We start from the raw sequence: 27866 nt of genomic DNA on the forward strand, positions 1-27866 counted from the left end.
GCAGCTGCCCAGGCTAATTTTACAAGTTAGGTGTTTGCCTCTGACAGGCAGCTCTTCATATCTTTATGACTACACATTATTATATTGTTCTTTCATTTGATAACTGCTCCAGTAATGGCTTCCATTTGCAGTAAATCTCTTGTGCTGTCTTTTTTTGCCCACTGTTAAACACAAGATGATAACCTTTGAAGGAGGCTGTGCACAGAAATCCAGCGAAGCTTTAAGAGGTGGGGGGAGGGAGGGGAGATGTGGAGGGGAAACGTGGTCAGCGCTAGCAAAGCGCCTGGTGGGAAGATGCTTTTGGAGAAACTAATTATCCCCTGGAGCACTTGGAAGAACCTACCTGGCATGCAAGTTCAACTGGAAAATGAATATTTAAATGGCTCTTCAAGTTAGTAAGCCTTTAGAAAGTACTGCTCAATACCTGGAAAATAGGCCTGTGACACAGGAATGGATGAGTATGAATGTGACTCAACACAAATCTTTGGCTTTATTTTACTACCACCGTAGAGCAGAACCTATCCCAGTTAAATGGCTCTGGAGACATCAGCTAAAATCCTTTGATCAGCTCTCTCCAGCACACAGCTGGTTCAGCTTTACCTTCCTTTGTAGTGCAGGCCTTGGTTTGCCATAGGCAAGGCTGGAGCTTGTCCAGAAACCTGGGCTGGGAGCAGGCAAGACCCCAAAGACCTTCTCTTCTGCTGCTCCTCTTCCTCTTGAGCTGTTTTATGCATATTTTTCAGACATATATGTATATATAAAAATATGTGCATTTTATATTTTATAGCCAGCCTGGGAGGTGACAGCACAAGGAGAAAGGACATCAACAGCCAGCAGCACCAGGAGCTTGGCACTCTTCCTCCCCTGTTGGAAGATGGGTTTAGTGCCCCCGTGCTGCAGCACTGTCCAGGTCTGGCTTATCTGGTGGCTACTTTGGTCTGGAGTTAATATGAAATTTATCAGCAAACTGCAGTGCTTGGCAGCTAAAGACATCTTTGAGAAATGCAGCAAGGTCTGCATAACTCAGACAGGTAAGCGCGTGCCTTTGTGCTTCAAAGCAGGTCACTGGGTGTGCAACTGCAGGAGGAAGAGGAGAGACTGCAACTCCAAACATCAGCACTTTGGTGCCAAGCAGCTGTGAGCATGTGTTGGAGCTGGAACGTGCAGATGCTGAGTAATGTAACCTGTCATCCTGTAAGTCCCTGTGAGTGAAGAGGGCTGAGGATGGGCTGGGACTGACTCTCAGGTATGGTGTGCACTGTCCTGCATCACTGTCTGGAGTAGAGCAGCTTCAGCTGGGTGGTGGTGACTGCTTTGGTTTAATTTAGTGTTGAGATCAGTATTAAATCAGAGCCTGGAACACTCTGGGGGATGTTGGGTAGTCACAGCTGACAAAACTGGGTTGGAAATGCAGGAGAACTCTAAGAAGCCCCCAAAAAACAAAACAAATGTTATTGAGTGGAGCCCTTAATTTGGGCAGCCCCTGGCTGCCTCTTAATCAGAAATGTATTTGCAGAAAAATCATAGAATTGTAGGAAGGCTTGGCTTGGAAGGAACCTTAAAGATCACCTAGTTCAGAACTTCATCTTTTAACTCCTGGATGTGCTGGGATTAAAGCCAGAGTATCTTTTCCTTCAGGCTGCAGAATAACCTCTTCTAAACTGAAGGAAAAGGTTTGTCCCCAGCTTTTGCCCATCTAAATTACCCCTATTGCAAAAGGGCCTTTTACCTTCAGCCTGCAAATAGGATGGAAAATTGCAGTGGTTATCTACAGCGTGTTTAAGTTCACTTCAGACAACGATTATTTTGTTGGCTTCCCAAGTCCCAATTAAATGATCATTTACACACTGTAATTTAAAAGCGTGTGCTCTGCTGGCAAAATCCATAAGAGCTATAAAACATGTGTGTATGTACAGTCATTATTGTTGCTGTTTAGTTTCTTATCTATTTTAATAGCTAAAATATTAAAATGGGAAAAGCAAAGTACTGATTATCCACAGATATGCCTAATTTCACATTGTGAAGGTATCTGCTAGAATAATGTGTATATAATATAGGGAAATGAGTGTTCACAGGAGACTAAAGCTGGAACACAGCAGTGATTCTGGAAATAATTGTTTCTTCAGGGAGAAAATAATAACAAAAAATAACCAAACTTGCCCTAGAGCTTCAAATAAAGCCTTTTTCTGTGCTTTTAAAAATAAATGCTAGCAATGCATTTTAATTTCCCACGTGGCTCCATACACTGGCTCTCTAAGAAATCCCTTATTTATGAAGCTCCTGGATAAACCCGGCGCTGGTCCTGGCAATGATTGATTCCTGTCGATCGTTTCTTCAGCAGCTGGAAAATGAGAAGTTTTCAGGGGTTTGTGGTGTATTTTTTTGTGTGTTTTGTTCTGTTTTTTAAACCTGGCTACCCTGTGAGCAGCAGGATGGGAACAGCTCACGCAAGGAAGGATGTACGGCGTTAATCTCTTCTCATGCAATTGAGTTTATTTAGAAAAAAACTTAATAAATGTGAGGGGGAAGGGTGGTTCATCCCTCTGGCTGCCTGTTGCTGGACCTGGGATGAAGCAGGTTTATTTTAATGTCTTTTTTTTTTCCTTAGGGGTTGTGATAAACAGCGGATGAACAAACGCAAAGCTTGACAACGACCAAATGTTTTTTTTCCTTACAACTTTTAATCAAACAAAGCTGCTGCCCAAAGGGAAGTGGGAACTCTCGTCCTCGCAGATATATTGGTGCGTGCATGAAAAAAGTAACTTTTTTTACTTCTTTTTTGGAGGGTGAATCCTCGAATAGGCTGGTTGCTATAATCCATGAATATGTTTCACTTTACGGCGTTAACGGGATTTCTATTTCTTTAAAAAAGGAGATTTCAAATAAAAACAAGTAAGTTGGGAGGCAAACTATGGCCACCTTATTTCGGAGGTGAAATCCTAAGTCTGCACAGCACGAATACGCTTCAACTTCAGGCACTAATGTAGTTCCTGATTTTGAAAAATGAAGGATTTCGATTTTTTAAAGAGAGGTAGTGCTAGTTTGCCTCCCAAATTATTTCGGGGGTGGAACCCCTCAGCCTTCGCTGCCGCCGGTGCCCTGCGGGTCGGGGCGAGGGGGGCGCTGTGAGGGCAGGCAGGCCCTGACCGGCCTCTGGCGGGGCGAGGCCGCCGGTGCCCTGTCGTTCGGCGGGGCCTGATTTTTGAGGGGTAGGGGAAAAAAAAACCTCCAAACCAACACACACGAACCCCCGAGCAGGGGGAACGGAGTGGAGGGAGGGCACGGCGGGGAGGGAGGAAAGGAGGGAGGGGCCGTGCGCGTGCGCGCTCGCGGGGCGGGGCCGCGCGCGCGCCGCCGGTGCGAGGAGGGGCCGCGCGCGCCGCCCCGGGAGCGCCCTCAGGTCAGTGCGGGGCGGGCGCGGGAGCGGGGCTGTGAGGGGCGACCCCGCCGGGGGCCGGGGAGGGACGAGCCGCGGCGGGGCCGCGGCGGCTCCAACTCTGAGGATGTGGCGGTGGCAGCTCCCGGTGCCGGGCTGTGGCGGCGGGGCATGGACCCCAGCGCTCCGCGGAGGCGCCTCCGCGAGGGGACGGGGCGGGGCGGAGCAGCAGCACCTGAGCCGCGGCGCGGCCGCGGAGCCGGCGGTGAGGGCAGCGGAGCCGCCCGGCTGTGCCAGCACAAAGAGCCCCCCGGGCACGGCCTTTGCCTGGGCAGAGCCGTGGTTCGTGCCCGCAACCGGGGCTTGGGGGCCCCCTCCGTCGCCCTTTGTGCAGCAGCGGGGCGGGTTCGGGGGCAGCTCGGCCCCGGGAGCCGGCTGTGCATCGGGGCGCGTTCCGTGGTGCCCAGCCAAAAGTTGGGCTTTGGGGTTTTTCTCCTGCTTAAAATAAAGCTGCTTTTGTAGAAGTGTTGTAAGTATTAACGCAGTAGACTTCCCAGAGGCACAATCAATAGTTGTACCTGGTTTGACATAAATACCACCTCCTATTCTCACAAGTTGGCTGAACTTGCTTACCTACCTGTGTCTGAAGGCTGAATAGTTTCACTTAAGGGCCCACACCTTTACATTTTGCTATTTTCCTGGTTGTTTTGAGAAAGTCACCTGTGAACCTCGACGTTTATAAATTCGTTTCCCTATGGTGTTCCCTAGGCGGTGATGCCTTTTGAAACAAGAGGGAGCAGTGGGATGTTCTCACCTGAAGTGAGAAAAAGTTTGAAGTTAAGATACTTGAGTGTTCCTGAAAGGTGGTTGCTAACGTGCCTAATTGAAACAACAGCGTGGCTGTGTCTCATCCACGAAGTGCTGGTGCAGGTTCTCTGCATTGTTGTTAATGCTCAATGTGGTTTGTTTTCAGCGTGTGATCTGTCAAACTTTAATCTGTGTCTTGGGCTTTTTCATTGGTGTTTTGTAGAGAGAATTGATGTTGGGTAATAGGTACACAAGACTGCGTTTGGTATTACTCTAACTTTTTTGCCAGAGTTAGGCTCAAAATAGCTTTTATTTTTGTGGGAGAGAACTGGTCTCACCCTTTGCTGCACAAAGTATGTGCAGTGTGCCCCAATGCATAATATCTGGGGTTTAGTGTGTGGTTTAACTTTGCAAGTCAAATCTTTTAGGGCCTTCATTTGAAGTAAGTTCTGCAGGATTGCCGAAGCTAAATGTAGACTTCAGTACTTTCTTTTTTTTTTTTCCCCATTAAATCTGCAACAGTACGTACACTGCAGCTGACTGCACAATAACTTCCCTTGTGTTTCCTTGCCAGTGATCCTCAGCTCTGCCCCGGAGGAAACACCTTTCAGAAGAAACATGGAGTTCCTTCAGCTTGCCCTTCAAGGCTGAGGGGAAAAAAAGTGCAAGTTGCAACAGTAATTTTTAATATTTGAGCACTTGCTTTTGAGTAGTTTTTTTCCCCTAAAGTTACCAAACCTGTTTACATCGCTATGTAAACAAGTAAGAAGTAAGTTTGTGTCTCAGAGAGCTGATAGATGAGGCAAAAGAAGGAACTAAGAGATGGGAATCTCATAAGGAAAAGATTAAAAGACTTTTGTGGTAGATGTTGTCATCAGCTGCGTTTTCTGCCATTTAGTTGGGTTCCAATCCCATGCTTTGGTTACAAAACCACTTCACATGTATGTGTGTCAGAAAACTGAGGTGGGAAGGTTAAGGAAGACATCACTTCATTTAAATTTGCAAACTTCTCGGTTTTTTGGGTCTGGCTCATCTGTTTTCTGATCCTGCTGCCATCTCTGAGTTTGATAACTTGGCAAGCTGCAGTGGGAGAAAACCAAGCGAGTCCAGTGTCTGGAAAGCGTTAGCATTTTAAAGCACTGGGGAACTGGTGGGCGATCTCTGAATGTCTGCTGGCTGTGCAGGTGCAGAATCACAAAAAAAAACAGATTTGGAAGGTGTCTGGAGACATCACCTCATCCAGCTCTGTTGCCTGTAGCCTGAGATTACCTGATATCCCCAATAAATATTTCATGCACTACTTCAACACAGGGCTGAATGACTTGTTGATAACATCCTCCTGTGAGAGGATATTTAGGTACTGGGTTACACTGTGTATCCACCCTAGCTACAGTTTCTCCTCCTCACATCCAAAGCAGTTTAAAGGAGTCATTTTCTTTGCAAAACTGTATTCTCTGCAATGAGAGCTTTGCTTGGTTGCAAGGGTTTTCTAAGAGTATGAAAGCAGCTCTTCAGGCAGGTGGCATGTTTGCTCGTCTGATAGGTGTGAGTCATTTTATGTAGGCTTGCAGTAGTTGGTGCAACAAAATCCCTTTAAAGTCTAATCCACAAAACATGCCACGTGCTCCTTAACGGTGTGTCACCTTGGCCACTTAGTGGGGGAGGAAAGTGCAGGCCACTCTTTAGCTCTGGGGAGGAGCTGAAGCTGCCTGGGTGTTGTTTACAAACAGAAAAGAGTGCAATGGTTTAGGCTCTCCCTCTGTTGCAGTGTTTTGTCTTCCTTTGGAGTCCTCAGCACCCAGCTCAGGTTGGAGATGAAAGAAATCCCTGCCCCGTCAGACAGCTTGCTCAGCTTCTGTCGAGGAATGTAGCTTGAAGGAATTACTATGGGATGTTAGAGTAAGGCAATGCATTTAAAAGTGTGCCAGGGTGCACTGGATTCCTTAGGGCTCTTTGCCTTTTGCCTTGAGTGATACAATCTCATCAGACCAAGGTGATACTACAAGAAAAAGTGAAGTTTTTTACACTATATAAAATTTTATAATACATAAAACAAATATGTATATATGTTTATCTTGCATAGTTCCTTAATTTTGCTGTTCTGATTCCTTGCTCCTTCCTTGGTTGTTTTCTCTTTCTCTGTTGAAGTTCTGGCATCGCTGAAACAGAATTATTGTGAAGAAAACCTGGCATTTAAGATATCCTAACGTTGCTAGGCAAATGCATCCCAATGCTTTAAAATATAGCCTGAAACCAGAATGTCAGGAGTATATATATATATATATGTTTGTCTTGAAAATTCATGATGACAAAGTAGCTGCCGTTCACTTGTAAAGAGGAGGAGAAAGTAATGGAAATACTAAAGCATAACTGATTGGTAACAAAGGGAAACGTGACTGAATTGTTTGCAGCAGAGGAAAGTAAATCTGATTTTCTAAAACAGTCGATAAGATAAAAATTTGGCAACATCTTTCTCCCCCTGTGGATAGAAACAGAGGCTGTGTGTGCTGTGAGAGTCTGGAAATGAAGTAACGAGATCCACAGCTTTTAATGTGTGGCAGAGGGAAAATAATTCAGTACAGTGCAGTTTAACAGATGCCTTGTTTGGTTCCATTCCTTGAACTGTTTGGATGCAGCTCAGTTTAGCAGCAATCAGTCTTTCATATCTAAAAGTCAGGGTTATTAAACAATTGTAAAAGCACCACAAGAGATGTTACTCATTGGTTTTGTCACTTTTGAGAAGCGAGAGCTGCTGCCTTTAAGAAGGCATTTCATACCCAGTGCTTGGTTTGCCAAGGGACTGACCTGTTCCTCTTTCACTACATGGCATAATCTTCCTCTTTTGTCATTTAAAATGCAGTAGGAACAAGAAGTTGTACCAGAATTTTCCCATGTGACACACTGAATGGTTCAAGTATCATGTTGTGCTGTACACACACGATGCTGATCTGCTTTGAGTTTTTAAGCCTCGTGTTCCCTAAAATTCACTAGATGTAAAACTACCAATTGGCATGATGTAGCTTTCCCATGACAGACATGTACATTACAACACCTAACCAAGCTTTCCCCTCTGTTTTTCTTGCCCTTGTTGAAGGTGCTGGTAGCGTGGCAGTCCCAGGAGACTGAACCAAGGCCCCAGAGCAGGTGTGTGTGTGTTGTAGCGATGTCATCTTCCCCTCTTTTGTCCCACTGGGTACTTCAGCAGTAGTTTGGTGTGGTGAATGGAGGTAATCTGCTCATGAAAAATGTAGTTCTTGAATTATACACCAACATAATCAACTGGAATACAGTTCCCCTGTGGATACTGATGAGTAGTTACTCTTTTAGGGCCATCAGTTCTCACAAACAAGGACTCTCTGAGAAAGGGTCTGTGTTGCCTTTGCATTTTGCAGACTTACTGGGGACAAAAACATCTGGGAACTGCTGATGTAAAGGAGCAGGACCAGCTACCTTACAACCCACCCTTTTTAGAGCCTGTCTTAATTTAACTATCCAGTTTGAAAATAATAGTTTCTGAGCCAAGTCAAAATTAGTGTGAGGATTTGTCTTTATAGGCAAGATTGTCTGCAAGATAGGAAGATCTGTCTGCAGTCATCAGATCCACCCTCTCCCCCGAAACAGGCAGCATGTGAGTCCTGATTGTAGTGGTGGTTTTCTGAAGTGCACTAAGATCACTGGCTTCTTTCTCACAGGGCACCGAAGGATCATTAAATGCTAATGACTTTTGATTACTGTTGACCTTGGTCAATTTAGAATTAGTGACCTAGAGAGGAAAACCACTGTATCTCATTACCAATTTCCTGAGCTATCTGATCTCTCCTTTGTAAGTCAGTTTTGGTAAGAGGCAGAGTAGAATTAAAGTTGACCTTTGTCTTAGAAAAAGGGTTGAGTGCTTTCAGGTTTGCAATATCATGTTTAGAGATAAAGAAATAAATAAATGGCAGCCACTAAAAAAGAACTTATTTTTTTTGACCCCACAGACTGTCAAGAGCAAAGCTCTGCATGGGCAAGCTTGAGTAGTAGTGATGGGGAACAAATGCATAATTTGTCTCTTTTAAATTAGTAGGAAAACAGTTTATCTCCTGTAACCTTGGATTGAATTCTCATTTTGTGGTTGCAGGTTTTCTCATCTCAGAGTTCATTTATAATTCTGGTTTTTTACTTTGAACTATAAAGAAGCAAATTAATGCTCATAGAATGCATTGCAAATTCTGCTCTGGGATATTTTCTACCTGCAGCTCCCTAACTGTGATACTGAGGAATACGTCTTAGCAGGCTTGTAAAATCATATATTTCATGTTGTAATGAAGCATTTGACATGATTTCTTTTCATATGCCCAGAAGAGAATGTCTGTGGGATAATTCACTGTAACGGGATCAAGTACGTTGTTCACTGTAGGTTGTTTAAACACAAGCCTTTCTTTTCACAGTTCTGGTTCATATGGACTGTCATTCATGCAGCAGGCATGGTATTGAAATCAGAATGAAAATGCATGAGAATTTTAATCTTATTTTTTCCTTCTCACTCCGATACATCAGCTGTATTTATTTTGATCCATCAGGGAACAAAACCTTTAACTTTTAAAAGAAAACAGCACGGGGAAGTCTTTTGTGTTACGTGTTGGTTGGGCTGTAAATACAAAGTTATTGAACCTCTCACTAGGGTTAAATTGCAGACTTTGAACAGCTAAGCAAGAAAGTAACAGGAAAAAAATGAGTGGGAGACGTTGCACTTGGGGTAAGAACTGGTTCGTGGAAAGTGACTTGAAATCCACACGAGGAAAGTGGATGTTTATGCAAGTAAGCATAAGGCTAAGTGTTGTTCTTAAACATATTTTGTTTTGATTGCTTTGTCTCAAAAAAGACAGTGCTTTAAAAAAACTGAAACAACAAAACCCAAACAAAATGAAAAAGATTGCAGGTACAAAAAGGGCATATTAAAAAAATTAGGGCTGCTTGGGTAGCGAGACTAAAATCAAATGCTGTGAGTAGCCTGTGTGCTAACAAATACTGCAAGAGAGGAAAAGGCTTCAGAATACTCATTCTTCAGGATTCTGTTTGAGTCAAGTTTGTGTCTACCTGTTGACTGCTCTGCTCAGGACTTTCTGCTTTTGTTTTCTTTAAAGCATTAAGAGCGCTTAGGGGAAAAAAATGTGAAAACTATCTTAGTGGGTAATATTATGCAAAGTGTTTAAATCCTCAGACACACTAAGCAGTTAAGAATATTTGGTAACAAGCGTGTGGCAGGTGTAGCCCGAGTTTTCTAGCAAAATACAACTTAGCTATTGTGGACTTTGGTTTAATGCTTCTAGTCTTGCTTCAAGGTGCAATTCTACGATACTGTTCTACTCTTTCCCAGCTCTTGGCTATTCTGGAAGGTAAATGCTATTTTTTTTTTTTTTAGCCTATATACTGGCTTCTCTGAGGGTTTACAATTTTGCCCATCTTTCTTCCTGCCTTTAGGGGTTTTTTTGATAGTGTGGGTTGGTTGGTTGGTTGTTTTTTTGCCAAATTACTGAGTAAGACTTTATTGCCAGCTTTTCCACGCAGCAGACAGAAGTGGATGGAATTTTGGTTACTTGCAGTGCTGCCAATCAGAAATTTAGGAGAGAGGAGATTAGGAGATTTTGTCAACTGTAACACGTTTTTTACTTGAGGAAATCAAGTAAAATCAGTCCCAGTCAAGTATCAGTCCCTTTTCCAAGTGAGTGCTTTTACAAACACGAGGGTTGGAATGGTGATTGGGAAGGATTCTCCCAAGAGACTAAATAATTCATAGATAGATAAACAGAACTAGGCTCCACAGCTGTGTGGGATGGGTCTAATGAGGTTTTTGTTTATTTGTTCTTTGAACATGTATATTCCATTTTTAAATGAGTGCTTAAAGTCAATTTAAATTGAATGAAAACTAGCAGTGGACAGACAGGAAGATTTGTTAAACTGTAACATGTATTTATTTTGATTAATCAAAATGTATCATCTGAAATTTGTTTCCTTGTAAGGGGAAATTCAGAATTTAAACAAAGAATGTTAATAATGCATAGGCATAATAACTGCCAAGGGAGACACTTGGCAACTTTACAGAAAAGAAATATATGCATTTTCTCATAGCCTACTTGGAATTCTTTCCTTTATTCATGATGTGGTTGTAGCAGACAGTTGGGAATTTTGATGAAAGCTTGTTTTTTATAGAATTGTCCAGTTCATGCTACTACACAAGGAACAAGCCTGTAAATGAGAGATACAGAAAACCACAACTTGTTAGAAGAATTAAAGAAAAAAGAAACATTAGTGGTATCGTTGCTATTGCAGCAGGAGAGACTGATGTAACATGAGGAAGGATACTCCCATCAGCCCTGGAGATTAAATTGATTTCTTGATTGGAAGTTTAGAAAGGCGTAATTATAGTAGTACCATGCTATTAAAAGTTGTACCAAGAGCTGAGCTTAAATATGACTCCTTATGTCAGCCCTCACAATGGTGTCAAGGTATATTATGTTCTTAAGGGATAAATGAAACTGGGACTGGAAGTGTATTGCACACACTGGGATTTGAACAGCAAAATTGCTGCTTCAGTTGTTCCCAGTATTTCATCAGGAGCTGATTTCCAAGGGCTTGTAACCTGCTCCTGATAATTTGAAGGGGGCATGTACTTGATGTGTAGTATCTCAGCCTTGGAATATTGTCCTTTGCTTAATTCTTCACCTCTGGTGTTTTGAATTCCCATTAGGCAAGTGTTGAGATTTAAGCGTGGAATTTCCTACACCCTCTAAGTTAAAATATTCCTGGTTTCACTGCTTTGCTTATAAAATAAAACTTAACGTGCCTTTGAAGAGCTGTATTTCCCTTTTTCTCGGTTGTATATATCAAGTTTAGATCTGTTAATATATAATTAATGAACAAAAATGAGGCTTGCTGAAGAAGATTACGAGCACATGGTAATAAGCTTTCAGAAATGCATAGATCTTTGGGTCAATTTTCTTGATCCTCTTGCTGGAGACAGACTGATCTAACCTGGGGATTTTGACTAGTCTTTCAACAGGCAGTAGCTCATAGGCTGCTTTTACTGCCTGCCAGCTTATTGATTTCTAAATTCATTGACAGTATGTGCATAGTAGAACAAGAAAACTATGTTACAGGGAAATAAGTGGAAGTTAGTGCCAAAACAGAAAGGACAGTGAGTGCAAATTGTTTGGGCTTTGTTTTTCCCATTTCACGTCCATCTAATGGCTGGTTTATGAGACTTGGTTCCTGAGCTCATGAAGTGCAGTGGAAGGTGCTATGAAGCCTGTCAGAGGTTTGCAGTTTTCCATAGGAACTTCCAGAGTCTGCTGTGGAGTCAGTGCTATTTCCCTGTTTTTGGTGGGTGGCTTAAGAGCAGGCAAAGGTGGCAGTTTGGCTTTTTATTTACTGAAGTGGATTTTTATCCTGTCATGCAGATATGTCTTGTCTGCTGGGGTCTGTCTGACTTCTGGGTTCAGGCAGAATGTGCTTCAGCTGCAGCTTTTCCCTCCCTTCTTTTCCCAGAAAGCACAACAAGCTGAACACGTGTGGTGTGTTACAGAACTCAAGGTGTGCTGGACTCCTGTGGATTCACATTTATGATCCATCTTTCCCAGACAGAGTTGTCTGGTCAGTCCATCCGTCATTCTCTCCCTTCCTCCACTGTAGCCTCCCAGTGACCTTATCTGGTGTGTGTGAATATAATCTTTGGATTTGTACTGGTCAATTGGTTTGAAGACATGTGCAGAGACCTTGATTTTTATATACTTTGGGAGCCTATAAAATGGATTTGTGGAATGACAATCAAATCTCCCAACCCCTGCTATCTTTCTCCTTCTGCCAACTGCAATGCTGAGAACCAGATTGGCTGAAGAGTCTGTGTTTTCTCTGTATCTTAAAGGTTGTTGTTTTTTTTTAAGACTCCTTCCTTTTGAAATGTTTGTCCTGTGCAGTGGCAAAAGGGTTATTTTTGTATCTAGAAGGGCTGGAAATTTACATAAGGAGAGGAGAAAAGCTCAACAACCTCACATTCTGTACCGAGAATACCTGCTGTGTCCCTGTTATAAACTCAGCTGTGAGAAGTTATAAACATCCCATATGTGGGATGAGTTTCTTCTCCTTTACCCCTTCTTTTCCCTCTCTACAGTTCAATATGGTTTAGGTTGTTATTTTCCTTTTTCAAATCAATCTGTTGCAGATAAAAAAGAAGGAGAAATGGGGAAGGAGAAAGAAAAGCTCTCTAGAAATAATTTCTTTGGGAGTTACATAACCTGCCTCTCCATGTATTTAAGAACATATCTCTGCCTTTCAGCTACACCAGACCTAACCCACCATCTTCCTTTAAAGTAGCAGTCAGGGAGATTTCGCAGTAAGATGTTGGATTGTGGAATGGAGCAGCTGAGGCGGGGATGTGTCTCCTTCTGTTCCCGCCTTCCTTGAGCAGTGATTTCAGACAGAGAGGACAGATGTGTGTCTGGGAATGGCACCGTCCCCAACCACTGCAGCAAAGCCTCCAGGTGGCCAACTGCCAAGGTGTTCTGTTAGTGCTTCCCGTGGAGACCTGGCAATCTTTGGAATACCTGCAGCAGTGCCAGGTTAAAGATGTTCTGAGTGTGCCTTACAAAGCCACAGCTGTGGTTCAAGCAGTTGTGATGGCGTTTCAACAAATGCCCTCAGTTACGTGTTTGTTTTTTTTTTTAAATCAGTGGCAGATTTCTCTTGGGGATTGCAGAGAGATTTCTCCACCAACCTTCGATCACTTTAATATTTCACTGTTGTACTCCTGTCCAGCAAAACTAATTAAGGCAAAACGTGGCTAAATTTGCTTTGAAAGCAAAGAGTTTGTGGTTTTTTTCTTTAAAACTTGAAAATAATTATGAAGTCGCATTTTAATTATCTCCCCCTCAATATTTTAAGGTGCGATGTGTTGACACCTCATACATAGTATTTTTTTTTATTTTCCTGGTTTTGTTCAGTGGCTGTGCTTACTTGCAGTGTTTTTATGCACTTGACCTGCTGTTAAAAAAATCTGATCTATATTTAAGTTCTGAGTAAACTAATGACCGAAAATTAGTCTTCTTTCCTAGTTAAATGATTCACTTGGTATAACTTATATCCTGTATATTTTAGAAAGGGAATAAAATCAGAGTATGTTTGTATCTCAAGGAGATACTGGCCGAGACTCTTAATCATTCAGACTTTTTCACTTAATGCCTTGAAATATTGATTAAATATATTCGCTCTGGTTTGCTTTAATCTGACTGCACATCTACAAGTTTTCTTCTGATGTGGTGCAGCCGGTGTGGGGTGTAAGCTGGTTTAATTAGCACCGCTCAGTGATTTGGGACCCCTGTCAAAGGCTGTTACGTTATCTGGAAACACAAGGAGTTAAAGCTGGAGCTGTGACCTCATCTCTATTCATGTTACAGTGGAGCAGAAGCTGCGCTGAAAGGGGCTGTTTAACCGCATCGCTGTCTTTGCTGCTGCTGCTGCTTGATCGCTTTAATTTGGTTCTGAGATCTGTAGCGTGCTTTGCTGAACTCTTACAGAGGGGATTAGTGGGAATACTGGAGGCAAACCGAGCCGTGCTAATATCGAACGTCCGTAGAAATAGCTCCTGCAGAAATATTTAGACTCAAATACACCTTTCCACCCGATTCCAACTTTTTTATTGCTCCCCCGTGACAATTCAGGCGGCACTGAGGAGGGCTCTCTCTCTTTCTCTCCCTCGCACACACACTCACACACGGTCCTGGCTTACGCAACCGTGCCGTGTGTTATTTAATTGCTTATCTGTGCGTAGGAGATGCCGATTCAACTGCTGCGGCTTTAACGTGGGAGCGGCGCACGCCACAATAGGTGTCACTGTGCGCGAATCCAATCGTTTTCCCTGGCTGCAGCCATTGGCTCCATCGGCGCGGCTGCGATACCTTACTCCGCTCCCATCCCTTCCACGCACAACTCCAGCTCGCTGAGCGCACTGGCAGCGCGACCGTGTGCCTCCTCACACCCCCTCCGGAGAGCCTGCTCCCCTCCCGGGGTGTAGCGCTTTCCCCGCGATCCTGGCCGGGAAATCTGGAGAGAAATAAAGCTGGCGGGAATGATGGGGATGTATTTAACGATTCAAGTACTGGATCAAACTTAAATGTTTGTTACAGTTTCTTACTCGGTGCGCTGGAAAGGTCACCTTGTCTTGCTGGAAAAGAAGCAAACTCTCAGCTCTGCTGCTTTCTGTGTAACAGCTTCCACGTGCATTCTTTAATGTTCCTGGCTAGTTAGGCTGTCGGGCTTTACAGACCGGTATACTCATGGTAGATGAGAAAGGAAAGAACATGAAATGTCTCACCTTCTTCTTGATGCTTCCAGAGACGGTCAAGAACAGGTCCAAGAAGAGCTCTAAGAAAGGAAATAGCAGCGGCAGTAGCAGCAGCAAATTGCCTCCAGTTTGCTATGAAATCATTACCTTGAAGACCAAAAAGAAGAAGAAGATGGCTGCTGATATTTTTCCCCGAAAGAAACCTGCCAACACTAATACAACTGCTGTCCAGCAGTACCATCAGCAAAATCTCAATAACAACAACACTATTCCAGCACCCAATTGGCAAGGACTTTATCCAACCATCAGAGAGAGGTAAGTTCAGAGCAGTTTATTTCTGCTGTTTGAATGGAAGAGTGAAAAGTAGCAAAATGTTCAGAATGCATTTATTTGCTGAAGAGAAAGCAGTTTTATTTTGTCTGTGTGGAGTTTTTTTTTTCTCCCTCTGTGTGTGTGAAACAAGCATTTTGGTAATGCAAAATATTTTAATATTTCTTTTCCAGACAGTGCAGCTGTTTGCCTTGAGTAAATAAAAATGTTACTGGAAGCTGCAGCATCCCTGTAAAGATTTGCTTGTAGACCTTGGTGGGGATTGTCAGTGAGGCGCTCTCTTGACTTAGATTTCCACTGTTTGAAAAGTTCTCAGAAGTTTGGGGGTTTCTTTCATTGCAAACACCCCCCACACACACACTTTAGTGTTTTAGTATTTTCTCTGGTGTATTGGTGTGATGATGTGTAAAGTAGTTTGAAGCATGACCTGCTTCTGTTTGCTAACTTTAAGTTGTTAAGACATTAAATTTCTTGGGTCTGGGGCAAGCAGAGAGTTACCGGGCACCACGAATTAACCCACTCCCTCTGTCTGTAGAAATGCAGTGATGTTCAACAATGACTTGATGGCAGATGTTCATTTTGTGGTCGGGCCACCAGGTGGGACCCAGCGGCTGCCAGGACACAAAGTAAGCAACAGCTGCATTATCCGTTCGGGCTGGGAGAGCCGGAGGAAGCTCCTGCGGTGACGCCAGGACATGGCGTGGGAGGCTCTGCTCTGCTGGGACAGATCTTCTGTGTTTTAGAAGGCTGCATGCAGTGAAATAGTCTGTCCTTTGTACATTTGTTGTGCTAAGGCAGTAAAGTCAGGAGTACTCCTTTGGGCCATTGGTTAATATTGCTCTGGAGATTTTCTAGAAATAGTTAACTTCTGTGGTGGACATGAGCGTTTTCCAGTAGCTAATGCATCTATACCCAAGAGAGTAAAATGAAGGGAAAATGTGTAATTTGTTCTTAACTTGGGCTTCATTTCTTACTGAAGTGTGTCTATAGAGCCTGTCAGTGAAGCCCAGTATGCTCAGAGTGGCTCTCCCACACTGTTTTTGTTGGCAGTGCTTTCAATTTAAAGCATGAAATAAGATTTCCCTTTCTCAACAGTACGTCCTGGCTGTTGGGAGCTCTGTATTCCATGCGATGTTTTACGGAGAGCTTGCTGAGGACAAAGATGAGATCCGTATCCCAGATGTTGAGCCTGCTGCTTTCCTCGCCATGCTGAAGTAAGCACCATTCCTCTGCTGGATGTTTTTTCTTTCCTGATGTATACACACACACTGCTGATGTTAGAGCTGAAGTATTCGACTTGCATGTAGACAGAAAGAAGGCAGTCTCTTAAAATATCCCTCTTTTTTTTGTATGTGTGTTTTAGACTTTCACCTCATTTTGCTCTCCCCCTCTACTCCCAGGCACACACATATCAGCCTAATGTAGGCAGTTGTAAATAATGACTTTGACAGGGGATCTTTGGGCACATTGTGTACTGTAATGCCTATCGATCTGATTTGTCACTACACGTTACACAAAGGAACGGAGTTACTAAAAAGATTTGTCAGCTGTAACAAAAAAACCCCAAACCAACTGTTCTACTTTGCGGGCACGGGGAAAAGTTAAAAACACGCACACAAAACCCTCCCAAACCCAGTAAATTGCTGGGTTGGTATGTTGACATTGTTCCAGCTCTTTTATAAACTTGCTTGTATGTAGGTCTTGTCTTTGAAAAACCACCCTAACTTATTGAATATAGCCTCTGAAAATTAAATTTCTCCTCATATATCATTGTGATGCATTTTGGAAAGTGATAGAAAGGCTGTTTATGTGAATAGGGGTTTTTTATCTACCAAGGAAAACCAGTCAGTTTACATGATCATTATTTTTCTTCTTGCAAACTGCGTAAGAAATGCTGTCTTTTCCTAAATGGGCATAATGAAGCAGCTTCCCTGCTGAATTGTCCTTGAATGTATCTATAAACTCTGATTACCAAAGAGAAATGACATATCACAGAAATGCTATGGCTTTGAGGTTTTTTTCCCCCTCCAGAAAATACATCAGTATCTGATAGTGATCCTTTTAATGTGCTGCAGATTTTCTTGCATATAATAGTATAAACCCTAGCTAGAAATTTATTGTATTTCACAGATTGTTTTGACTAGCCTGTGATTACAGAATGTTGTGGGTTTTTTTCTTTTACATTTCAGTGGCACCCTAGATGAACATTAAAAGTTGCATATAGAGTTTTCATAGGTTATCATGAACATCAGAAATGTTCTTTGCAAATATCAGTAACTGCCAGGAAAAGCTACACAGATGTTCTGTAGACCTGAAATATCAAGTTAAGCTATGACATTACGCAGGGAGATGGATCCTTGCTTTGGGTCTTTCTGGCTTTGTGGCAGAGCTCAAAATTGTGCTTTTCTTTCATGCTGAATTTTGCAAATGACAAATACAAGATACTTGGGTTTCCCCAACACCCCTTTCTTTTTGGAAAGCAAATCTATTTCACTGTGGCTAAACTTGATTTGCCATATAAAAACTGAATGCTCCTTGAATTTACCATTGAGAAATGTGTAAAGCAAACCTAGATAGGAGAGTATCAGTGCTGACATCTAGGTCTTGGTATGTTATTTAGCCCATGGCAATTTAGGAAACTGTCTATGAGAGCATGACCAGAACCGTTGGATTCTCCACCTTCTCAGCTTGTATTTAAAAAGCTAAAAGACCAGAAAAAGTTTGTGGTCTGTGTGGATGCTGAGGTAACCCTGCTGGTGCTGCCTTCCCCTGATGCAGTGTGCCTGAACCTGCCGAGCTCCTGTGCCTGCAGAGTCTGGGATATCTGCTGCCCTGATGGTGCAGGGAAGGCAAAGGGTTGTTGCTCAGCAGTGCAGCATTCCCCTCATCCCAGGATCCAATGTATGTGGAGCTTCTGGGGAACCACAGTTCCCTTCACTCCTCTGGGAAATCATGCCAGAGTGTTGCTTGCAGCTGCTGTGAGCAGTGGATGGCAGAAGGCTCATGATGCTGTTGCTGCAGAAAGAGCAGACTTTTTTACCTATCCCAAATGAACTCTCTCCTTCATACACTTTTTTCAGCATCGTAAACTTTGTCACAAGATACACTGAATTAGTTTTTGTGGTTTTTTTTGTTTTGATGTCTTGTTGGTTTTGTTTTGTTTTCCCTGACAATGAATTCTTAAAGCATAAATATTTGGTTTGTTTTGCTATATAGGGGGCATTCTGACAACAAACATCAGATGAGGTTTTGCCAAATGTACCACAGAAAATAATGCCTTGACTGGTAGATGTTAATTATTCTCCCAGTAAAATTGCCTTGGCTGTTCTCTACAGTTTTAAAAATATGGTTAAACTCATAGTCTAAAACACATAGTCTCGCTGACACACCGAACTGGTGTCTTTATGTATTCTGTCTTATCCTAATCTTGACTGTTGAAGTTAGAACCATGATCTCATCCCGGGATGAATGTGTTACTAAACCGTCAAATCCTGTGGTCCAGCAGAATCCTCAGTTTAAGAACAGGGTGAACCTGGAATATCAGCAATTGCAGAGCAGAGTGGAGGTGTGTTGGCAGAGTGGGAAGTGTGGGATATTGCTGACAGCCGATCTGTGCTGTGTCTGCTGTAGAGCAGTGATATTAGTTCTGCACTTTCATGAATATTAAACTTGAAACTTTTGTACTATTTCAATTTAAAACAGATGTCATCATTCTCTCTATACTAGCAGGCAAAAAGAAGGAGTAGAAGGAAGGAAAGAGTTGGAGAGCATTGAGGAGAATCATAAAAACAAATTAATTGAAACACAGGAATTTTTTGGCCAGTAAAGGAGCTAAGCCTGTAACTAGTGATATATAGACGTGCTCTTTGTTGTTACAAATAAGCTGAAAGCAAGTAGTAAAGATTAAAACCAGGTTTGGCTCTGTGTAAGTATTCTTTTTCTCTGTAACCCCTTAGGTTTTATATTTCTGGACTGGTATCTCCTCTGTGCATGTTTCCTAAGTGTGGTTTGGAGGATACTATCTTACACCTGCAAAAATACAAACAGTTGTTTACAACTACAATCAGATCAGTGTAGATACTAATTCTACCTTATAGACACATCTGTTCTGCCAAAATTTCATTGTGTAGGGAAACCTGCTATCTAGAAAATTTTAATTAGTCCAGGGTCACATACAACTTCAGCTTTTCTGGAGGAAGACACTTTTATCAGCCATAACCATCAAGAGTTGCTTATCCCTGTGAAGACTAAAATTGCATTTGGCATGGTTTTAGCACATTGTATTCACCAGCTGCAAATGGGGCCCTGAAGCATGAGATACTGAAAAGAACAAACTGTACAGTGCTTCATTTCTCTCAGCAACAAATCCCGGCAGTTTAGTCACATAAATAGCATTTCACCTTCATCTCTTCCACCACACTAGCATAGCAGTAAAGCTTTTATCCTCCATATGCAGTGAGACCGAGAGAAAACACTGTGCTAGTGGAGTTATGATGTTGCAGGCATTAAAAACCCTCAAAATTACAGTTTTGTACCTTTTCCTTTTCCTATAGGCTTCATTACCCTGTTCAAAAAAAAAATAAAGCCATCATCTAAAAACAACCAACCCATTATTTATGGAAATGGATAGCACCTGATATACTTGAACAGGATTCATCTTCTTAGACTACCTAGTTATTGCCTGTAAACCTGTATATACAGCTCAGTAAATCATGGTTCACCATCACAGGACATCCAGTCCAAATCCTCTTGGTAACACATGTTCCAGACTTGTGTTAGCCAAGCAAAGTGGCACTCAAGGAGCTCCCACCAGGGGCAGATGGGCTCTCGTCAGCCAAGGCCTGTATGGAAGGGACACAGAGCTGGAGGGGCCGTGGTTTGTAAATATAACCATTGTCTCACAGCACGCACCCCAGGTGGCAGGTTGGATTCACCTTAGATTTAAGCCTGTTCTCTTCCATGGTCTTACATGAGTGCTGAGTTTGTCTTGTCCTTTCTTTCTAGATTTAATCCATATTCCCCAAAAGCACTGCTTAGTTTTAATGTGGAGCCATCTAAATATTCTTTGTTTACAATTCTTCATAGGTTTGTTGGTGGCACGTTTTTGCAGTAAGCGTCAGCGTTACGTCCCTGTGTTTTATTTCAGGTACATTTACTGTGATGAAATCGATCTGGCTGCCGACACCGTCCTGGCCACTCTTTATGCTGCCAAGAAATACATCGTCCCTCACCTCGCCCGCGCCTGCGTCAACTTCCTAGAGACAAGTCTGAGTGCGAAGAATGCCTGTGTGCTGCTTTCCCAGAGCTGCTTGTTCGAGGAACCCGACCTGACCCAGCGCTGTTGGGAAGTGATTGATGCCCAAGCCGAGCTGGCTTTGAAGTCTGAGGGGTTCTGTGACATTGATTTTCAGACACTTGAGAGCATCCTCCGAAGGGAGACCCTGAATGCCAAAGAAATCGTCGTTTTTGAGGCGGCCCTGAACTGGGCCGAGGTGGAGTGTCAGCGGCAGGAGCTGACGGCGACCATAGAGAACAAGCGCAAAGTCCTGGGGAAGGCCCTGTACTTGATCCGCATCCCCACCATGGCTCTGGACGATTTTGCCAACGGTGCCGCTCAGTCTGGGATCCTGACCCTCAACGAGACCAACGACATCTTCCTGTGGTACACGGCGGCCAAGAAGCCGGAGCTGCAGTTCGTCAGCAAGCCCCGGAAAGGCCTCGTCCCTCAGCGCTGCCACCGCTTCCAGTCCTGCGCTTACCGCAGCAACCAGTGGCGCTACCGGGGCCGCTGTGACAGCATCCAGTTTGCCGTGGATAAGAGGGTGTTTATCGCCGGCTTCGGGCTCTATGGCTCCAGCTGTGGGTCGGCAGAGTACAGTGCCAAGATCGAACTCAAGCGACAAGGAGTTATTCTGGGCCAGAACTTGAGTAAATACTTCTCGGATGGCTCTAGTAACACTTTCCCCGTGTGGTTTGAGTACCCGGTGCAGATTGAGCCCGACACCTTTTACACAGCGAGCGTGATTCTGGATGGGAACGAACTCAGTTATTTTGGACAGGAAGGAATGACAGAGGTGCAGTGTGGGAAGGTGACTGTTCAGTTTCAGTGCTCTTCGGACAGTACAAACGGCACGGGGGTACAGGGAGGGCAAATTCCCGAACTCATCTTTTATGCTTGAATGAGAGCGTGTGGAGACAGAGCATTTTGCCATGAAGAACCTGTCAGGTTCAGGCCTCCTGACACTTAGCTTTTTATCTGCAGATGTGATCAGTACAGGGAATATGTAAACGCTGTGGGCAAGTTCCTGGCTTGCTGTACTTGTAGCATCGTTGGTGATCAAGTTTAAATGTAATATTTTAAACTGGAAGCTCTTAGAAACAAGTGAGTTTTAAAGGCTTTTTGTAGGAGGGTGCCTGTTTGCTGGTGATGCTGACCTATTCTTTGATGCACCTGTGAATCACCAGAGGACATGCCCCTCTTGTATCTCACTGAACACTGTCTTCATTGATCCCTTTTCTCTTTCTTCATTTCCTGCTTTCCGCTTGTAATTCTTTTGGGGAGGTAGGGGTAGAAAATGAAGAGCCTTGTTTTATGGCTCTCTCTGCTGTCTGCTCTGCAGACTTTGGAGATTCCAGTAAGCCAAGCTGCTTCTGACCATGGGAGCTGAAAGAAGTCCCTCAGTTTTAAGCAGAAAAGGTGGAGGTTTAAACCTCCATCCTGTGAGATTCTCCTGCAGCCAACTGTTTAAGATGGCTACAGGGGAAGATGGAGAGGAGGAGGCATCTTTCAGGAAGCTACACAGCATGCTGACCATGTCCACAGTGCATGGACATGTTTACAGTGAGGAAGGGATGTGGGCTTGGCAAGTAACCCTCGGAGTTCACTTACTAGGAATCCCACCTTGAAGCCAAGGAGGTACTTGCACGTGTTCCAGTTGTATATGCAGCTCTTGAAACTCTACTCCCCTGACCTAGTTTTTGCTACATTGATTTGCTGCTTAAATGGCTTTTCTTTGCTAAGTGAATGGGAGTTAATATCAATCATCTGATGAAGGATAAGTTTTTGTTTGTTTGGGGTGGGGTTTTTTCTTCTTCCTAAACATGGTAGAGGCAGATCATAGAGGAACAACAGAATGTATCAATCCTGACTTGGACTTTTTTCTGTAATATGAGATTTTATTTTTTTTTTTCTTTTTATTACCAGTCGCAATTTAGACAAAGACAGAAGATTCCCAGCTGTGGTCATATTACACTTAGTGTATATCATCAGATAGCAGTGAGGAGAAAGAAGTCTTCTCTAATGTGTTAATGTTGGATCTCTTGCAACTGCTTATGGCTACACATCAATCTGAGGATTATGTGGTACAGAACCCTTTCCTTGTCTGAATTTCCTCTTCCCCCAAACTTCTTGTTGTATGTCTGTATCATTTCTGGAAAATATTAGGGATACTCCTTGTATCAGGGAAGGAAGCCAGTATAAAAAAGAACTACAGGTACTATTTAAACATGAGCAAATCCTTCACCACTGCACTGGGACAGTTGTTCCTCAGAGACACACTACCTGTTGTAAAGCATCTCATTCTTCCTTCACCTCTGAAGTGGGTTCTGTTTGTTCCGTACGTTTTAACGAAACGAGAGGGACCAAATGATTCTTCAGACAGGCTGAAGATAAATGTTACAGTATATCACACATTAATGTAGCATAACCCTAAATTCACTTGTCAGTTCTGTAATAAAAATGTTTTTCTCCTATGATTTCTTACCAGTTTAATGCTATTACTCTGAGTGTTGCTGGACAGTTGGAATCCTGGCCCCCGGCCATCCTAAAGTGCCAATACATCTTTGCAGTGTCCGAAATACCATCTGAAGTAAGGAAAACTGGAGCATAGACATCAAACACTTTATGGCCAAAGCCCAGATCTTCTCTCTAGGTAATAAAAGGAGAGCCAGGTAAAAAGCTACCCCTGCAGGATTTATGCCTTTCATCCATCTTAGCGTTTCATGTTTTATATACATACGTACATGTGTGTGTAAGCAGAGCTCTCTCTGAAATGTAAATACCCTCAAAATGCGGAGAAAAATGTTTTGTTTTTTTGTAACAGATGTACATAATCCAGACTGTTAGTGAAACCTAAACAGAATGCTCCATGGAAAACTCCCAGAGAGAGATTTAAAAAAACCTCCAGTTATTTATATTTAGATCTGCAGCTGAAAATAGGCAAGAGTATAAATGGTATGGAGTGGAGGAAGAGTTGCTGAAGAGATGGCAAAAAGGAATCGAAGACCGTGATGAGGTAATGGTCATCTACTTTTAGACAACATCTGAGCAGCAGTTCAATTTATTTAGATCCATTTGAAAGCAGTGAAAGATGCTAATCAGCTGATTAAGTTTTCTTATGGCAAGCGGCTGATGCAGATCTAATTTCTCGGAGTGATGATCAGACTGACAAGTTCCTCGTGGTAGCAAACTGCATTCTAAGTCGTTTGGGGGAAAAAATCAGGTGCCTCAGCTGGTGGGACAAGTCAGAGAATATCGCATTGGTATAACTTAGACTTGGGTCCTCACTTTTAATTAATTTTTTTTGGTTTTACTTACCTGTAAACAAAGGTGAACTGTCTGCTGTGTTCACTGGCTGGAACAGAAGTTCAGAATACCCTGTAGCTGTAATATGTAGAAAAATGAGCTGTTATTTAATTATTTGCTTCTTTTATGAAATCCTTTTGACGAAGTAGGATGAAAGCAACCTCTGGCTTAATTCCTCTGAGTCCATTCCAGGTTTTAGGAGCTGGTGCATGTGAAGGTTTCCAGTATGAATGATCAAACAAAAGCACCCCAAAACACCTTTTGATGCTCCCAGTGTGACTTGTTTCTGAGTGCTACCTGATGCTAACAAGTACTGGCATATAAGAAGGTGGCCAGCGCCAGTCACCTTGGGACATCAGGGCACTTCAGTAGGTGTCTAAATGTGGATTTGGTTGGTTTAGCAGTAGCATCCAAGCTTGAATACATTGACATCTTGCAAGCATCAGCCACATCAGCCTGGAATGTAAATGTAGGGTCGATAGAGATCACCTCATAGATTCTGTCTTAAACTGTACCTGGCCATCCTTGCTACTTGTATCTTTGGTTTTCCTGGCAAGAGGAATCTGTGATAAGAGAGTATAATGTCATATACTTTCTTCATATCTAAAATAGTATTTAAGTAAACACTAATTTCTACATACGTATTGCACTGAACTGTTTTGGGGTTTGTTTCCTTTTTTTTTTTGTTGTTGTTGTGATGAACTCGGCTCACTTCAGGTCCCAGCACCCATTTGTGCTGAAGCAGTGTTTGACCTTAGCAGGCTTACAGCATTATTTATAAAGGACAGATATATATATAAATATATGAAGTACCTCATGTTGAATGTTATTGTACTGTATCTTTAATGTCACAGTGCAGATCTTGTTGGACTCATGAATGTGTATAATCACGCTAAACATACAAATAAAAATGATTCTTAAGTTATTGTTTCCTGCATATCTTTGAAGCATGAGCTGTGAAAGCCCTTGCTTAGTTATCTTCTTGTAGAAATTTCTATTGTTGTACAGTTTTGTAGGGATATTTGTTGAGCTTATGTATTCAGAGATCTTTTGATCCCCAAAGAAGCAAAAGTCTAAGGGAAAAACAAGGAAGAACAATGAAAATGTTAATCAGTTACATTGTAAAAAGGTTGACGATTAAGCTAATGAGCGAGAGTGAATGAATTCATTTATGTGCTTTATGAAAGACCTTGTCTAGTAGCATTAATATTTTAATGTTCTATTAATATTATTAAATATGTGGAGATGAAGGGGGAGGGTCTCTTGTTTATTCTAAAAGACAGTTGGCACAAGAAAGGCCGTGCTTTTCAGTCTCTGATAGATCAGAAAGGACATGGTTAGTGCCAAGAGGCTGTTCTCTGCTGAAAAGTTAATTATATCATATTATTCAGAATTCTGACTATTTTCTTACTTAACAATTTTCTTCCAGAAGCTTTGAGACTTCATTTTAAATACCTCTGTGGTCGGTGAAGCTGAAGCCCCACTTCCATGATGTCTATCTCCAAGACCTTTCACATATTACTAAGCTAGTGATAAGAAATACTCCACAGTCTGATAGACATGGCAATTTAATTGAGGAAGTCTTCCCCAGTAAAAATCAGTAACCTTCAGAGTTCATCCAAAATTCTGATCAAAGCCTGTTTACAGGCATCAAACTTTTCACTTCTGGTAAGTTGTTAGAGCTCTAACTGCAATACTTGGTACCAAACTGCTGCATTCCTGATCCAAGTTCTCTTATGTGTCCTGCACTTCTTGTGTGGAACTGGCTTCAAGCAGGAACTGTCCTGTGCCTTGTACTGTACTAATGACACCACCTGTCAAATGTGTGGTAGATACCAATGTGATTTGGTGCAGGAAGGACCACACTGGAAGCAGAAGTCTAAGTTGGTACGTTAGAAGAGGTGGGTGCTGTTGGCAGCTTCAGATTCTTTGATAAACAGGCAAGAGGCAGAGAAGCACGTATGTGTTTGCACCAGAAAAAAAAAAAAAAGGAATTTGAAGTGGAAGGAAAAGGGATAGGATGTTTCTGGGCTGGGGAGGAATTAGCCTTTGAGAGCTGAATTCAGTCCTGCTTGGTGGAGAAGAGACTCCCTGTTCCCACCCAGTTGGAAACTCCTGAGGAGCTGACAGCCCCTTCCCCTTATGAGGGCAAGGTCCTGTCTAAAACGCGCTGCTTGTGAATGCTCAGCTCTTGGGTTTAGGGACCCAGGATTTCCTGGCTTCTGAAAAGCAAGACTAGTTATCCTATAGCCCAGGGCAAGCTTAAGGAAGCTGAGAGCTTTTTTGGACCTCCCAAGCCCAGCCCTCAGTGGAAGCTGAGATGCTGGCACAGGGGTGAGGTGGGGACTTCAGCCCATCAACAGTATTTGGCCACTGTGGAAAGCAGCAGCTTTGAAAGCCTATTCCTTGCAGAGAATCAGTGGGAGCAGGAATACCTGCTGCTTTCCTGAAGGCAATGAAAGGAGCTGCTTTCTCAGATGGCTGTGTGACCACGTTCAAAATAAAATTAAGGCTTCTTGGCATGCTGCTGCATTTCTAGAAGTCTGAATTTATTTTCTCCCCAAGACTTCCTCGTAAAGTGAGGCCCTGGCCCAATTGAAATCGGTAGGAGTTGCCCTAGTGACCTCAATAAACCCAGGATTTTCATTTGTAGTGTTCGTTTTATGTGATTATTCCCAAAACACAACATAAAACTGCCCAAGAAAGGGAAATTAATTTTGAAATCCCACTGTAATCTGATTATCTAAAATACAGGTACAAACATTTCTATTAAATTTTACAGAACTCCTGCTCCTCAGATTTTGTGTGCCTGCCCCCAAGCTTTTCTACTACAGTGCTTTATCTTCAGCCATGAATCTACAGACAGAACAGTAAATTTGTTTGAGGCTTTATGTATATTTTTACAGTCTGTGTGTGAAATTCATAACGCATATGATACATAGCACAGATAAAGTATTTTTAAGATTAGAAAGTGTGTGTAAATTGCCTGTAGTCTGCTCACCATGAAGGAGAAAACAAAACCAGCTATTTTGCTTGAAGGCACTGGTATTTTGAAAAGAGCTTCTTGAAGTCTGTAAGCTTGTTGATACCATCAGAAATGTATTTATATTAAGCCTTTAATTGTAGCATTTTAAAATCAGCTTCCTAATTGTTTCCTGTAGACAAAAGATAACACAGTCGGCTTTCAGGGATCCTCCACCCTGGTACAATGGGGTTTACATTTGAACAGATCCCTGCAAGGGCAATTTTAAAGCTTCACAGTGACGTAAAGTGCTGCTTGGGGAAGCATCGGTGCTTCAGAAATAGCTGTGGCTGGTTGTAGCCTAACGACAAACAGGGGCTTGCATGAGGAGGTGTCTGAGTGGGGTTTCCATTTCCCTGAGGGTGAAACACCCGGTGTTGCTGACAGCAACCACGTGCTGAGCGTTGTGTCAAACAAGTCAGCAGCTGTGAGGAGTTGGAAGGCACAAAGTGCATCGGGAACCTCTGGGAGAAGGCAATGGTGGAGGCTCCCAGGTCCAGGGCTGTTTTGAGCAAGGTGATTCCATGAGCCAAAGAACTGGGATCCTGTATCACAGTACTCTGGGTGATGGAGGGTTGCTGAATGGCGTGTGATTGTGATTTCTCACAACTGTCAATCTCATTTTGCGTTTTATTGTTACTCTGGGAGAGTCTCCAGCTCTCCTCTACCCTGGGCTGCCTGTTCCTGCTCTGTGCCAGAGCCTTCCATGTGATCGAAGCCCAGCGATTCCCTTGTGTGCTGAGACTGGGGGCACTGGGAACACCTGGTGGAAAAGGACTAGCTGAGTGGGAGTGGGACATCCCAGTGCTTTGGTGTACTCCTTGGAAGCTGTCCTGGATGTGCTGAATGCTGGCCTAGCATGGCAGGAGAGGCAGGATAATTCCTTTGTGTGTACAGATGTATTTCAGTACTCCCTAGCCTCACTTTCTCCAGCCAGTTGCTGTTTGTGCTCAAAAGGGAAAATTAGCATTAATTCACTTTTTTTGTAGGGTGTAAGAGTTATGATTCTGCAAAGGCTAATTCATGCTTCTGTCTTTACAGAGTCAATGGTCCCTGTGGGCTCAGGGGAGGTGTTGGGAGACAGGGCTCACATCTCCTTTAAAAGCACACATGGAAACATCTGCTTTCTTTAACGCCTTGTTCTTAGGAAGTTGTGGTGCAATAAAATAAATTCATAGACAGCTGGAGCTTGGCTTGTTCTGGCTTGTTTCTGTAGTGGGACTTTTTATGAATAAAAGAATGATGGAACCATATTTAGCTAATTTGGCTATATATAATACTAAAATCCTGCAGAACTTCCAGAGCATGAGGGTAGCACAGTATAAAGGCTCTTCCAGATGTGAGGATGTTGCCCCTTGGTTGCAGCCTTAGGCTAAGGTGTGACATGTTCTTGCTTTGTTTTTACCCACTAGGGCATGCTGGAGGTGGT

General features: G+C 42.9%; 1 protein-coding gene across 6 annotated transcripts; it reads left to right on the forward strand.

The window, feature by feature from the left end:
* The first annotated feature begins 271 nt into the window (after window positions 1–271).
* Window positions 272–24336, forward strand: BTBD3 (BTB domain containing 3). Of its 6 annotated transcripts, XM_027883543.1 has the most exons (7): window positions 272–391; window positions 1062–1194; window positions 7328–7333; window positions 14552–14816; window positions 15367–15457; window positions 15927–16045; window positions 19978–24336. In XM_027883543.1, the coding sequence occupies exons 4-7, from the start codon at window positions 14674–14676 to the stop codon at window positions 21008–21010; spliced, it is 1386 nt and encodes a 461-aa protein (XP_027739344.1). In that variant the 5' UTR covers window positions 272–391; window positions 1062–1194; window positions 7328–7333; window positions 14552–14673; the 3' UTR covers window positions 21011–24336. The 6 variants fall into 6 exon arrangements, with proteins under 6 accessions (XP_027739344.1, XP_027739345.1, XP_027739346.1 ...); XM_027883544.1 differs by lacking the exon at window positions 272–391 and having other exon boundaries at window positions 1042–1194; XM_027883545.1 differs by lacking the exons at window positions 272–391; window positions 1062–1194; window positions 7328–7333 and adding an exon at window positions 2726–2741.
* Window positions 24337–27866: the final 3530 nt, after the last annotated feature.

The sequence above is a fragment of the Empidonax traillii genome, unplaced genomic scaffold (genome assembly GCF_003031625.1).
Source record: "Empidonax traillii isolate 1590-97213 ecotype Southwest subspecies unplaced genomic scaffold, ASM303162v1 scaffold128:size1411021, whole genome shotgun sequence".
NCBI lineage: Eukaryota > Metazoa > Chordata > Aves > Passeriformes > Tyrannidae > Empidonax > Empidonax traillii.

Coding starts and splice junctions, on each gene's coding strand:
- BTBD3 (XM_027883542.1), top strand. CDS start 14,494: ATGGTAGATGAGAAAGGAAAGAACATGAAATGTCTCACCTTCTTCTTG. Junction 15,458..15,926: donor AGCGGCTGCCAGGACACAAA/GTAAGCAACAGC, acceptor CTTTCTCAACAG/TACGTCCTGGCTGTTGGGAG. Junction 16,046..19,977: donor GCTTTCCTCGCCATGCTGAA/GTAAGCACCATT, acceptor GTTTTATTTCAG/GTACATTTACTGTGATGAAA.